This window comes from Xenia sp. Carnegie-2017, unplaced genomic scaffold (assembly GCF_021976095.1).
Source record: "Xenia sp. Carnegie-2017 unplaced genomic scaffold, XeniaSp_v1 HiC_scaffold_13, whole genome shotgun sequence".
Classification (NCBI taxonomy): Eukaryota; Metazoa; Cnidaria; class Anthozoa; order Malacalcyonacea; family Xeniidae; genus Xenia; species Xenia sp. Carnegie-2017.
This window is the reverse complement of record NW_025813436.1, coordinates 447065-462256: the sequence shown is the minus strand read 5'-3', so window position 1 is coordinate 462256 and position 15192 is coordinate 447065. Positions and strand designations below refer to the sequence as shown.

Sequence of the window (15192 nt, the reverse complement as noted above, 5' to 3'; positions counted from 1 at the left end):
TTTAAATTCGCGTGCGTGTTTAGGCTGTGGTCCGAGTACTTTAGTTTCTGTCCAGTCGAATGTGGTTGTTTCCGTGGGTATGTTCTGCCGGTAGTGAGTTCGGATCTCGTCGTTTTATGGCGTTTTTGTGTTCTGTGAGTCTTGTTTCAATTTTCTTAGATGTTTGTCCTATGTATTGTTTTGAACAGTCTTTACATGGTATCATGTAGATCGTGTCAGTTGTATCATGAATTGTTGTTTTGTCTTTATGTTTGGTGAAACATGATTTGAGTTTTTGTGTAGGTTTGTGGGCGACGTTAATATTATGTGGTCGAAGAAGTCTGGCAGTCATTTCTGATGTTCCGTTTATGTATGGTAATGTGACGATTTTTACTGTTTCGTCCGGTTTTTTGTTGTTTTTGTCGGTTTGTGTTTTGTTTTGTATTTTGTATATAGTTTTGTTTATGAAGTTTCTAGGGTAATTGTTTTTAATAAATGTGGAGTATAAGTACTTGCATTCTGTTTTTTTGGCTTCTTCCGTATTACAATGAGTGTTTATCCTGTTGAAAAGTGTTCGAATGCAGCTTATTTTGTGTTGTGTTGGATGATTGCTGTTGAAATCGAGTATTTGGTCTGTGTGGGTGGTTTTGCGGTATAGTATGTTTAGTGTACCGTCATCTGTTCTCGTTAGTAGGATGTCGAGGAAGGTAAGTTGTTTGTCGTGTTCTTCGTCTTTAGTAAAGGTAATGTTCTTTGTGGTATTGTTTATGGTGTGGAGGATTTGTTCAGTTTGTCTTTCTTGACTATGGCAAAGATGTCGTCGACATATCTTTTCCATAGTCTGATGTTTGTGTTGTTTGTGACTGATTGTGTTTCGAGGTGTTGCATGACAGCTTCTGCGAGGAAGGTGGATAGTGGTGATCCCATTGGTGTGCCTGAAATTTATCTGTAGTATGTGTTTTGGAAGGTGAATTCAGTGGAGAGGCAAAGGTTGAGTAAGTCTAGGATGTCATTTTGTCTAGTTGTGTTGTAGCTTGCCAAGTTTTGTCGTTTGTGAGTAGTTCGTTTGTAATTTGTTTGGCAATGTCTAGTGGTATGGATGTGAAGAGTGATGTCACGTCGTAGGATATCATGATTTCGTCTGGTCGTAGTTTAATGTTTTCAATACTGGCGAGGAAAGTAGTGGCATTTTGATGGTGTGAGGTGAATTTTGACTAATGGATACAGAATGTTATAAATATATTTTGAAAGTTCATACGTAGGTGATCCTGGAAGCGATACGATAGGTCGAAGTGGGTTGTTTTCTTTATGGATTTTTGGTAGTCCGTAGAATTTGGCGGTGGATGCGTCATTTGGTCTGATTCTTCTGTAGTCGTTTTCGTTTGGTTTCTTTTTGTCTTTTAAATGTTTCAGTTTCTGATGGTTGGTGGTCGTTTTGCTGGGGTCTGTGTGGAGAAGTTCGTAGGTGGTGGTGTCTTGTAGGAGGGTTTGGCTTTGTCGATGTATTCTGATCTGTCCATGATAACTGTTTTGCGTCCTTTGTCAGCTCGTAATATGATTATTTGGTCGTCGTTTTGTAGGTTTTTAATTGCTCGTAGTTCTTCGTAGTTTAGGGTGACAGGTGGTTTGTGGCAGAGGTTATTTGTGACTTTGTGACGAATGTCTTCTTTCGTTTGGTCTGTTAAGGTGTACTTTAAAGGATTCCAGGTCGGCAACGTAGTCAAGTTTAAATGAGATATGATCTTTGCACTTAGCTGGACAATTTAAGCAATCGTCTCAGGACCTGAAAAAATCAGGTGACTCAACGGGATTCGAACCCATGACCTCTGCGGTGCCAAACATTCATATGACATTCATTTCACGAGAAAACATGAGCCCAACAATATTGACTGACAGATCATATCTAGGTTCAAAGACTGAATGATATTCGTTTCGTTTATTGAGCGAGCTGAGTTCTGGTTCATTTCATGCCGCCATCGTAAAACTTTAAACACTTACTAACGTCATTAATGTAACACTATATCAAACACTTAATTATTCATCTTGTGTGTATAAGTTCCGTTGTGCTATAGTGCTATTTATCTCCTGACGAGTGTAAGTTTAACAACTGCCATACGAAACAGCTGTAGAATAAATTTCGATGAAGTAATTCGTGGTTTATTTTATTTTCATTATACTGCTCTGCCGTGCATTGAGCACTCTATCCGTGCAATTTTGTTTTGACAGTTTCATCACAAAATCCCATTATATATATATCACCTTTAGCTCACCTTTATAGGTTTGAGCACTGTGGTGACTCTACAATACAATCCATGCAATGTGTAACCGTACGTCCTGTGTCCCAAGTGCAGGAGTCACCGTTTTAAAGCGGTGATAGCCGGGAGGGCACATTGCATACACTTGTATATTAAGCTCACTGCGCGTGCGTAGTTTGAGACTGTCGGATTGTGTAGAGAGTCTCATATGCAGACGTTCACCGTGTTCATGATATGCAAAGCTCACCTTTATAGGTTTGAGCACTGTGGACTTCTACAATACAATCCATGTATGTGTAACCGTACGTCCTGTGTCCCAAGTGCAGGAGTCACCGTTTTAAAGCGGTGATAGCCGGAGGGCACATTGTATATACACTTTGTATTGGCTCACTGCGCGTGCGTAGTTTGAGCACTGTCGGATTGTGTAGAGAGTCTCATATGAGACGTTCACCGTGTTCGCGACATGCAAAGCTCACCTATAGGTTTGAGCACTGTGGTGACTCTACAATACAATCCATGCAATGTAAATCCGTATCGTCCTGTGTCCTTAAGTGCAGGATACCGTTTTAAAGCGGTGATAGCCGGAGGCACATTGTATATAATAACTTTGTATATATATATATATATATATGATAATATTAAGGATTCTCTGGATTTATATTTTGAAATTATTATTAAGCTTTCAACTCGGTGCTTCGAGCCTCGTCAGAATGTAAGAATATATTATTTACAAAGATTTTGTAGGCGTTTGGAGCGTCCGATTGAGTGGTTAGTAGTTGAGTTGATATTATTGGATGGTATAAGATGCGTTGTCATGGTTTCGGGTGTATAGATTGCGATAATGAAATTCGAGTGTTTTATTTTAGTCGTTGTGTTATTAGTTTGTTGTTTTGGTTTTGTCTTTAGTTGTGAATAGATGATGGGGATGTCAATATGTCTGTTTATTGTGTTGTTGTCTTTACTGTACCATGACTCTTTGAATTTCGTGTTTTGTCTGTGCGCGTCCAAGAAGTGTGCTTTGTCCAGTCAAATGTGTGGTTGGTATCAGGTATGTTCTGCTGGTAGTGATTTTGGGTCGCATCGTTTGATGGCATTCTTGTGTTCAGTGAGTTTGTTTCAATTTTCTTGGATGTTTGTCCTATGTACTATTTGGGGCAATCTTTACATGGTATCTTGTAGATCGCGTTATTGTGTCAAATGTCGTTGTTCGGTCTTTATGTTTAGTGAAGTATGATTTGAGTTTGTGTGTTGGTTTATGTGCGATGTTTATTTTGAATGGTCGGAGTAGTCTTGATGTCATTTCTGATGTTCCGTTTATATATGGTAATGTCACTATTTTTAATGGTTCGTCTTTACCTCTTCGTTAGGTTTTTCAGTTTGTGGTTTGTCGTGTATTTTGTTTAATACTTTGTTGATAAAGTTTCGTGGGTAATTGTTGTTTATGAATGTAGAGTATAAGTAGTTTCATTCATTCTTCTGGTTTATGTATTGCAGTGTGTTTTAATCCTGTTAAAGAAAGTTCGTATGCAACTAATTTTGTGTTGTGTTGGGTAATTGCTATTAAAGTTGAGTATTTGGTCTGTGTGTGTATTTTTGTGGAATACTTGTGTGTTTAATGTGCCGTCATGTGATCTGGTAAGTAGAATATCTAGGAAGGTAAGTTGTTTGTTCTGTTCTTTGTCCATGGTGAAGGTTATGTTCTGTGTGTGTTGTTTATTGTGTGTAGAATGTGTTCTGTTTTGTCTTTTCGACGATAGCAAAGATGTCGTCAACAAATCTCCATAGTCTGATGTGTGTGTTGTTGGTGACTGACTGCTTTTCAAGGTGTTGCATAACAGCTTCTGCAAGGAAGGTGGATAAAGGAGAACCCATTGGTGTTCCTGAGATTTGTCGGTAATATGAATTTTGGAAGGAGAATTCAGTGGAGAGGCAGAGCTCGAGCAGGTCGATGATATCGTCTTGGTCTAGTTCGGTTGTGATTTTCCACGAGTTTTTGTTAGTAAGTAGTTCGTTTGTGCCTTGTTTGGCTATGTTTAGTGGTATGGATGTGAAAAGTGACACTACATCATAAGATATCATGATTTTGTTTGGTTTTAGTTTTACATTTTTAATATTGGTGAGGAAAGTTGTGGCATTTTTGAAAGTATGATGTGATGATTTGACTAGTGGCTGCAGAATGTTAGAAAGATGTTTTGATAGTTCATACGTGGGAGATCCAGGAAGAGATACAATTGGTCGTAGCGGGTTGTTTTCTTTGTGAATTTTTGGTAGTCCATAGAATTTGGCGGTGGAGGAGTCGTTGGGTCGGATTCTTTTGTAGACAGTTTCGTTAAGTTTCTTTTTGTCTTTTAGTTGTTTTAATTTCTTGTTGATGCGGTTGGTAGTGGTTTTGTTGGGGTCTGTTTGTAGAGGTTCATACGTGTTGGTGTCTTGTAAGAGGGTCTTCGCTTTGTTGATGTAGTCTGATTTGTCCATGATTACAGTTTTGCGTCCTTTGTCGGCTGGTAGTATGACTATGTCTTCGTCGTTTCGTAAGTTTCTGATAGCTTTTTGTTCTTCGTTGTTAAGTGTGACTGGTCTTTGAGGCAGAGGTTTGTCGTTACTTTGTGGCGAATGTCTTCTTTGATTTCATTACTTAAGTTGGTGAATTTCAGTGTGGATTCTAGATCGGCAACAAAGTCTAGTTTGTCGGCGTCTTTGATACACGACAAACCACAAACTGAAAACCTAACGAAGAGGTAAAGACGAACCATTAAAATAGTGACATTAACATATATAAACGGAACATCAGAAATGACATCAAGACTACTCCGACCATTCAAAATAAACATCGCACATAAACCAACACACAAACTCAAATCATACTTCACTAATTATAAAGACCGAACAACGACATTTGACACAACCAACGCGATCTACAAGATACCATGTAAAGATTGCCCCAAATAGTACATAGGACAAACTTCCAAGAAAATTGAAACAAGACTCACTGAACACAAGAATGCCATCAAACGATGCGACCCAAAATCACTACCAGCAGAACATACCTACGATACCAACCACACATTTGACTGGACAAAACACAACTTCTTGACGCGCACAGACAAAACACGCACGAGAATTCAAAGAGGCATGGTACAGCAAAGACAACAACACAATAAACAGACATATTGACATCCCCATCATCTATTCACAACTAAATACAAAACCAAAACAACAAACTAATAACACAACGATTAAAATAAAACACTCGAATTTCATTATCGCATCTATACACCCGAAACCATGACAACGCATCTTATACCATCCAATAATATCAACTCAACTACTAACCATTCAATCAGACGCTCCAAACGCCTACAAAATCTTTGTAAATAATATATTCTTACATTCTGACGAAGGCTCGAAGCACCAAGTTGAAAGCTTGATAAAAATTTCAAAATAAAAATCTAAAGAATCCTTAATATTATCATAATATGCCTGGGTTACCAATTTTCAAATATATATATATATATATACAAAGTGTATATACAATGTGCCCTCCCGGCTATCACCATAGTAAAATGATGACTCCTGCACTTGGGACACAGGACGTACAGTTACACATTATATGGATTGTATTGTAGAGTCACCACAGTGCTCAAACCTATAAAGGTGAGCTTTGCATATCGCGAACACGGTGAACGTCTCCATATGAGACTCTCTCTCTATATATATAGGAAGTTTTGTTTGTTTGAATCTCCGTAAGTACAGTGCTCGATGCTTAAGAGCAGAGCGTATATATTGATAAGAAGAAGAAAATACACAAAAACTACAATTTCATCCCGACAAGCCTGTCTCGTGATTTCTCACTCTTCAGGGGATAATATTAAATGAATACAAAAGCATGTGCTAGATTATATATACAAGAGGAAGTTAGGGTAAAAAATTAAGATAGAATTACATAATATGTTGAGTGTACGATTACAAATTTGATAAAAGTGCTTGTGTCTATGGCGACAAGAGGAGATAAGTTCGTTACGTTTGTTGAGTGATGATAGTTGTGGTTGGTAGGTGATAAAGAATTTTTCTTTCAGGCATAGGTTGCATCTTTTGTTGGCGCTGTTGTACGATTTGCTGTGAGTGATGATGTTCCATGAGATATCGTGAGCGATGTTGTTGTCTTTTAGTGTCCATATGTGTTTGCTCAGTTCGGTGGAGTTTCTTAGTTTTTTGTGGCGGAAAGAGGCAGTGTGGTTCCTGTGTCGAGTCTTAAAATCGTTTTTCTGTAAATCCGATGTATGTCTCAGTTGTATTAGTGTCCAGTCAAACCTATAAAGGTGATATATATATATATATATAATTAAGAGTAAGTGCTACTGCTAGATAATGCTATCCTGCCATGATACATCTCCGCAAGTGTTAAAATATGTCGTCAGAATTTCACGTTGCATTTTGGCACTATTAGAAGGATTTCTGTCTGTGTTGAATGGATTCAAATTTGTCATGCATGCATCTCTTCACCATGAGCCAGGTGTGACAAGATGATTGTCATCCTCTACATCTGCTGGTGCTGTATAACCTGATTTATTCTTTTCTATCATATAGTTATGCAAGCAACAAGCAGCTAGAATTAGATAACCTTGTCAGGACACAATCTTATTGTAGTTAGGAACACACACCATTTGCTGGCAAGAATCCCAAAAGCATTTTCTACTACCCGCCTTGCACGAGACAATCTGTAGTTAAAGAGTCTTTTTTCTTTATTTAAATTCCCGTGAGGGAATGGCTTCATCATTGTTTTGCTCAATGGGAAAGCAACATCACCCACAATGTGGTAATGTATTTTTGACGAAACTCCTGTAATTTCAATTGGTAGTGGTAGACCAAGACTATTTTCAAGATTAGCTTTTTGCAAGCTATACTCGTTATACACGCCAGCATCTCCTGCACGGCCTGCTGCTCCAACATTAACATAGAAAAACTTGTAGTTTGCATCTACTAGAGCTAGAAGCAAAACACTGAAAAAATACTTGTAGTTGAAAAATTCTGATCCACTACTATTTGGTTGTTGTATGGCTACGTGTTTCCCATCTAGAGCTCCAATGCAGCCAGGATAGTTCCATTTTTTCAAATTGGTCTGCAACAGCCTTCCATTCTTCTGCACAAGATGGAGTCTGTAATTGAAGAAAATAAAAGCAATTACATCATAAATTTGCTTATGTTAAACTAATGCATGTTCATTTATTGAATGCTTCTAGGACGATTCCAATTCACCATCATGCATAACAATTGCTGATGAAGTTGATGATCAAAACGATGATGATGATGACGACAGTTTTAATGATCCAGCAACACCAAGCAACAGTCTTGAGAACGAGGTTGACTGTCCCATTTCTAGTACTAAACAGTCAACACGTATAAAGCCAAATAGAAGAAGGCAGGCAGACGAAGAATACAATCTCATGACTTGTTTGGCAAAAACATCTCAAGAAAAAGCAGAGAAATGTCTCACAAGCAATGTAATAACCAGGATGAAGCATTTGGTCATTATATCACGCAGTCGTTGTCTGAACTTTCCCCCACTGTAAGGCACTTGGCACAATACAAAATTAATGAAATACTGTTCCAGGCTCAATCAGGGGAACTTACACACCATAGCACAAGAGCGCCAGTAGCTATGCACCAACATATGTTTCAACCACCTTATGCACAAAACAACATGCACCCCATCAGCAATCATATGACAAATAGTCAACGATACAACACATCTTCCCAATAGATGGTGGATTGAGCCGTCCTGTTGTTAATATGTGGTCTTCACCAATCTCTAGAGAGCTTAATTCAGGTCAAGACTCATCTGCCTATGATAACATGAGCTCTTAATGAATGTAAACAGTTATTGTTAATTATACTGCCGATATTTGTTATAAATGTTTAATAACTTGCCTCTAAACATGTTTCCTTTAACGAGATATACAAAGTATGGCATGTTTCCTCAACAATATTCGAAATTGTATGCTCGCCAATTCTAAACTGGAATGACAGACTACGAAATGTTTCACCTAAAATGGGAAAATAATAAAACAGTAAGAGAACTGCTTTCTCCGAACAAGTGCTCAATCACTATACGTAATTCTACGTACATGTTGCAAGAAATCGCAGGGTTACTGCCAGTCGTTCGCGAGGTTTTAACGCTGTCCTCATTTGCGTGTCTTGTTTCACAATGTATGGAAAACAATCTTCAAAATATCTTTAAATGATTGCCTGTTCAATCTATGATACTGACGGAACTGTTCAGGATCTTCTACTGCTAGCTCTCTCAATAAATTATCACAGACGATGATGATGAAACTTTATTAAAAGTGGGTAACAGGTGACACAACAAGTGTGAAAAACTTGTGGCAAATGGCTAATAGCAAATGGTTAATGGCAAATGGCTTGCTAAACAGCAAAATGACGTTTTTTACTATCAAAAGATTGTAATTAATAGTACCAACGGCTATATCTGTACCAAGTTACATTATTTCAAGTGAGTATTTGTACATTTTGACAGTGTCAATTAGCAAAGTATAGACTTGATTATTTACGACGCCATTTTCTGTTCTTGACCATCGGAGTGATCGGTTGAACTTTACGAAGGTAATAAATAATTGTGTTAATTCAAGGTTAATGCAACAGTCAATTGAAACACCACAAATGTTAAATTGACTCTCCAGTCTATGAGGGTGAGCTTATGTCAACATTTCCGAGATTTATAGCATGATTTTAAATAGCCAATAAATTAGCAGGTGTTATTTTTTCTTGTTAGTATAGAGGCAGAATCACGAGAAAGAATTTTCAAAATTGCCATCTCCAGCTGCTAACAAAACAGTTGTAAGTAAACAGAATTCCTTGCTCAACATTTTTTTGTTTCAACTTGTTTCATCATTTTGCATGTGGGCAAAATCAAATATTAACAACAATAAAGCAACAAATCAATGTTCTACTTATGTTTATATTAGATGTGAGGCAAGTTTGATGTTCTTAGCTCTGGTTACAAAAGTTACTTACTCTTTTTATGCATTTGGGCTGTTTGGGTTCAGCTTAGCTTTATCAATGGGATGCATCATGCAATTTGCCACTTCCCAGATCTTGTTCTTTATGACACCTCCTTCTTTATGATACCTCCTTCATCCTCTTTTATCCTACACCATCCTTCATTGTAATTTGCACTTCGTGTGACATTTTGTCATTTATTACAATGAAGGAGGGTTCAAGCTAACATTCGCATTTCCATGTTCTACAAAACATTTAAATGAAACTGATCATCGATAGCAGATTAAGCATAATTTCAATTTTCCTCTCTGTAAGAAACATAGACTAAGTAATAGTTTTATAATTTGAAACTCAAAGAAAATAAACTTTTAACTAATTTAGTTTTTTGTGTATTACTTGTAAATATACTTAAATATAATTTTTGATTCATCTTATAACCCTTAACTTTTACCTTCATGTTAAAAATAATTTATACATAATTAAGCAAACGGCAGCAATGATATATCTTAATACACCACTCAGTCAATCAATCAATAAATCAATCAATATTTATATTGACCACAGGGTTTATGTGGTAACTGGGAATTTTACTATTTGGTATTGGATTTAGTATGTAGTCTATCTTCATACTCATAGAGACATGTATTGGGAAATGTTCATCAAATAAATGTAAAAATGTATAATAAAAATCTTTGTAGAATATATTCAACAATGTTTGAACCAAAAAGGACAAACTATTACAACTACAAATATGATGAATCTAAACATCAACTATAAATTGTTGAAAGGCAAAGGTTATGCACTCTTAAATATGATTTCCTGCTAATAATCAACTTTTTATTCTTCGTAGTTTTTTTGAAAACTGATTTGACGGACTGTTTTGTCCAGAATGATCATTAACTATTTACCTTGTTGAATTGATTATATTCAACCAATGGTACAGCCACCCTGCATGTTTTGGTCCTGAAAAGTAAATTTCAGTTCATTAATTATCATTACACTTTCTTTGGTAATGAGTAAATGCAGAAAAATTCACAAAGCATGGCCATATTTTGGGGATGGCTATGCTATTATATTTAAGCAACATGGACAGCTCTTTAAAGGCTTCTCAGGCAATTTAGTTTTGCATACTATCCGGGTCAATCCCCTGAACCCACAAAAGGTATTAAAAAACCAATCACAATTTACATTGGATAGTATTCTAACATGAAAAAATAACATGACTAAATAAAGGAAAATATAAATTATATATACATGTATGCAAAGATGTTAGGCTCACTGTGCACCTGAATATCAACAATATGTGTTACCCTCCCCCTCCCCCCCTTCCCCAAACCTTCAAAGTATGCTCCATCCCAGAAAATGAAAATGCAAAGATTCTGAATACCCCATTATTTAATAGTCAATGACTAATGAGCCAGCTAGTTGTTTAATTAGCAATGAGAACAAGATCAAGGTACTTAAAAAGCAATAACTGTATACTATATATATGAATGTACCTATAATGAAAATAGTTAAAAGCTTATAAAAGTTGACCACCTAATTCATTCACATGGGAATTATCATGCTTCTTACAGTGTGTAACTATTTTCTGTATATAGCCTTGAGCAATTGGAGAAGTATTTGTATGTTATATACATCTATACTTTTCTCTACATTAATAGTTCTATCTATTTGAGTAACTTATATTGGTCATTTTACATTTGTTAATTGCCACAAGATACAATTTTGTTAACACAATTTTTATATGTTAAATCTTTATAAAACAGCCTACAGCTACAGGTTGCATCATAATACATAAAAACAGTTCGCAAGCTTTTACACATGATATTACCAACTGTTAATTATTGATGCATTAATTTAAAATATTTTCAACACAAGGCAAAAAGAAAGAATAAAATGCTTTATTTAAAAGTGAATTCCTGGAAAATATATTAATAAATATTCTCGGCCAGTGCGACAATTGCTCTACTGTTTTGACCAACTATAAACGAAATTTTTTTGTTATGAAGTAAAGCAGTGTTATCTCTTACACATAAACAAACTATAGTATCCATTTACTCAAGCTATAAGACAACGAGGCAGAATAAAATTTGATTGTTGTTGTACTCCATCCACATTTAATGAATGTCTTCCTTGTCATTAAAAATATACCTAGTGGATCATGCAGTTAAATACATGGAATAAAGTGTGCCAATGTTAGATATCAAAGTACACAGAAACTTTTCTCCAAAAAATAAAATTTGACATCAATCATGTATCATATTATTACCTCAAGTGCAGTGTATTTATTTGCCGACGAGTAGAGATAAAAAAAATTCCGCCAAGTGAAATGTTTTTGTTGTATTAACTGCTTCACAGCGGGTAGTCAACAGATTTCGGTTTCAACTCTTCAAAATTGCTTCGTCGTTTATGTTGACGGTGAATTGAATACCTTCGGTTATGTCCTATTTATGTCGAGCACAGATGTCTTAAATAGTATGCCAACTCCAAATAAGTGACTGAATGTATGATAAATCAATAAAAGTGTATTCATTTCGCATTGTGCTGCAATGGGATTCACATGATTCACATTAACGTCTTCATTACTCTCGTCGTAAATAAACTAGACATATATTGGGGCTTCGCCCCCGAAGACAAAGCGAACTGACGTGGACCAATCATATGGCCAGAATTATAATTATCTTGTCTCTTTCTTCATGTCTTCATTCCATTACGACTAGCATTAAAGTGATGTAAAAAAGATTTAAAAAAATTGTATCCAGTGTTCCAGGTTTTCGTTTTAAAATGAACTGTAACTTCAACTAAATTTTTTTATTTACGAACTTTTTACTTCGACTTTGACTCTGTTCTTCTCTGGAATCACTCTTGGAAAAAACATTTTTAGCGATCTTGACCATTAGTAACTTCCTCAAGCGCCTATGTCCCAGCTTCGACCACGGCATCACCAATGATTTCTTGTGTTCTCCTACTGAAATGGATTTCTCATTTCTTTAATTGCTGACACGATCGGCAAAACTTTATTCTCAAAACAAAGGATAAACAACTGGAAATTGTTCATAATGACCTCTTGCACGGTTCTTGCTTCTTATGGGGTGGCGTGTGGCGATCATCAGTCTTCTCAATACTGCCAGATTTTGGTCAGTCTCACATCTCCCGTGTCCCCTTTAAAATATGTATTCATTTGCGCATGTGCGTAGTCTAAAACAATGGAGAGGAAGCTCCTTTGTTCTTGTGAACTACGAGCGAGCCATTGGTGACTTCCAAGTTAACAGATGTCAAGTTTTTATATAAAGTATGATGGCTCTGATGAAAAATAAGCATCTCTTTCTGTTGTCACTGCCACAACAACACTGATCCAGCTACAACTATTAAGTCAGTCACCAACAAGCTCTAACGCTGCCTTTTTTATATGTAATTCCCTAATGGCCAGAACAAACTTAGGGCTGTTTTCATGATCCCGGCTAACAGGGATTCAGTGAGGCGTTAAATGATTTTGGTAAATGGAAACGATTCAATACTTATCATCCGTGAAGGTCAGATCCACTGTATGACCTTGGCATTAATTGTTAAGGGCAAATAGTAGTTTATCTAGTGAAGCTCTTTACCTCGGATTGATGGGGATTCGCTGACACTAAATGCTGACGACTTGTTTCAGCTTATTTTGCTGGCTAGCTGATTTGGTCTGGTGCTTTTTCACTACACTAGCAACAATGGTTAATCTCCCATGGGAATAACCTGCCAGCAATACTTAAACTAGGCAATTTTTATAAATAGTGTGGAGAATCATTGAGATTAAATGAGTATATTTTATAGTACAACATGAGCAAAGTGATATACTTGTAGGAACACAATGAAATGTTGGATGAAGACATGCATTGAATACTGCTCATTCTTATTCTTAATCTTTTTCTTTTTCTTCTTCAAACTTGGAAGAAACAGGAAAGTTGCAACTTCTTAAGATATCTCTTGATTTAGAAATTGTTTACTAATAGGTTAACTAACGCAATATTTATCCTAGTTACAAGACTAACATAGAAATAGAAAAGTGTGCAAAATTGACATTATATATTTTTTCGTAGGCTTATTGTAAAATGCACGAGAATATTAGACCATCAACTGAAGGGTTGAACATGGGAACAAATTATTCGGTATGTACATTTTGCAGTTTTTCTCTTTGAATTTTGAAACAAGGACCAACTGTTTCAATTTGAACTGAAGTCAACTCCATGTTTTTGCCAGCATTCGACTCATCATTCAAAACCAATAGTTGAAGAAAGTGGTGGACAAGCGATCACTCAGGTGTTGTAAAATTTAAATTCTACAACATAGTCTTTAAAGTCTAAAATGAAGGACCACTTGGCAGAACTGAGGAAAAGCTGTTGTTTTTATTTCCAAACAAAACACGGAGCACTTTTATTTCATTTTTAGATAATTTTATGGGTTCTAGTCGAGCCCATCAATCAATATGCAATTTATAATACTAAATATTGGACAACACCTCAACACAACTTTATGCCGTAACATCATTGTGTTTGGAACTTAAAATAATTGCTTTTTCAGTCCTGGAAATTTGATGATATCCCAAACACACAAGAACCAACGAACAGCAAATGTGAATCAAGCATTGTATTTCGTTTTCATTTTTATTTTATGTAGGTTTTACGGAAACTTGAGTTAGTATTTTCTACAATAATCATTTTACCTGTAGTTCGATGTGTTGAGTGGTGAGACTGCTGTTTTAATACAAGATGAAGACAATGGTAGTAGTACTGTCAATGATTGTCATTCGAATCGTTTGAGCAGCAATTACGGTTTGCTATCTTCCCTAAATTATGTAAAGATTTTCATTACGGTAATAGCATAATTTAAAACATCTTTTATATGACATTTTAGCAGTCTGCTCGTAATATATTTCTGACTTAATTTTTTCATTTCAGAAAATCTTCTGGTTTATTGTATCATTTTATCAGCGCCATACTTTTGATTGAGTCAAAACTACCGTGGTGTTCTGTTAAACAGGTAAAGGTTTTGGTTGAACCGACATGATGAAATTCTATTGCATTAAAGTGCACTTAATCGGATACTCAGTAGCATCAGTATAATCAATTAAATGACATTCAACATCATTAGCTATTTAACAAATAGATAATATTTAGCCGTAGTTTCTACAGTTATAGATGCACTGGTATGACGTCATTTGTGATAAGAACTGATAAAGTTAAATGGTTAAATGCTACCTATTTGTTTTATATAATAAAATAAAAATTCCCAAATTAAACTGTCAAGCAGCTTGTTTTCTTTGCACCAGCACTTGAACAATTTAAAAGTCATGATTTTGCAAATATTACTCGTACATGATCTATAAGTTTGAAGAAATGGTATTGGCTAGCATAATCACGTGAATTCATTCTTGTTGTTTTGGTATTGTGTGCGAGGATCTCTTTGATGCTCAGATGCTAACTTCAGTAGATGTATCATTTTGTAGGAAAAGGAAAGTTTATGCAATGTTTTAAAACTTAGCCAAGTGAAAGCTACTCAAAATTCAAATTTGATGATTTTTTCCTTGAGTAAATTAGATGGTAAAAATATCCAATGTATATAAAGGATTATCTAAAAATTTTGAGTGTTCAAGAATTTTAGACGTCAAAAACAACTGCTCAAATTTTTATTGCTTACCCAATACAATAACAATTACTGAGCGAACAGTTATTTCGTTGATAAGAAGAAACTAGGCAAGTTACGGATTAATGGGTTTACGTAATAAGCCAACAATTTTTTAGTGACATGTTGAAACTTTGACTCGAAACAAAAATCTCGAGAATGAATTGTGGAACAGTATCCACCATGCTTGGAAAAATTCTTGCCTAAAAACATAAGGGGAGGAAGGAGGATTAAAAGGCCTGCCATGTACGAAAAGTTACAAAAGTTAAACATATTT

The 15192-nt window shown here is 35.7% G+C and overlaps 1 protein-coding gene and 1 long non-coding RNA gene across 4 annotated transcripts; one reads left to right on the top strand and one right to left on the bottom strand.

The window, feature by feature from the left end:
- Positions 1 to 8462: 8462 nt before the first annotated feature.
- Positions 8463 to 14532, top strand: LOC124448474. 3 transcript variants are annotated; one of them, XM_046999506.1, is made up of 6 exons: positions 8463 to 8745; positions 9025 to 9089; positions 13334 to 13402; positions 13494 to 13553; positions 13963 to 14106; positions 14192 to 14532. In XM_046999506.1, the coding sequence occupies exons 3-6, from the start codon at positions 13346 to 13348 to the stop codon at positions 14240 to 14242; spliced, it is 312 nt and encodes a 103-aa protein (XP_046855462.1). In that variant the 5' UTR covers positions 8463 to 8745; positions 9025 to 9089; positions 13334 to 13345; the 3' UTR covers positions 14243 to 14532. The 3 variants fall into 3 exon arrangements, with proteins under 3 accessions (XP_046855462.1, XP_046855455.1, XP_046855448.1); XM_046999499.1 differs by having other exon boundaries at positions 8882 to 9089; XM_046999492.1 differs by lacking the exon at positions 8463 to 8745 and adding an exon at positions 8846 to 8941.
- LOC124448571 lies at positions 9276 to 11879 on the bottom strand. Its single transcript, XR_006949153.1, has 3 exons — positions 11524 to 11879; positions 10160 to 10214; positions 9276 to 9495 (listed from the first exon to the last, which is right to left on the bottom strand). It is a non-coding gene; the product is annotated as an uncharacterized LOC124448571 (long non-coding RNA).
- Positions 14533 to 15192: the final 660 nt, after the last annotated feature.

What these genes read in the sequence shown, in the direction of transcription:
- LOC124448474 (XM_046999506.1), top strand. Translation starts at nt 13,346, where the DNA reads ATGCACGAGAATATTAGACCATCAACTGAAGGGTTGAACATGGGAACA. An exon ending in GTGGACAAGCGATCACTCAG is followed by an intron (nt 13,554 to 13,962) that starts GTGTTGTAAAAT and finishes TTTTACCTGTAG; the next exon opens with TTCGATGTGTTGAGTGGTGA. An exon ending in ATGTAAAGATTTTCATTACG is followed by an intron (nt 14,107 to 14,191) that starts GTAATAGCATAA and finishes TTTTCATTTCAG; the next exon opens with AAAATCTTCTGGTTTATTGT.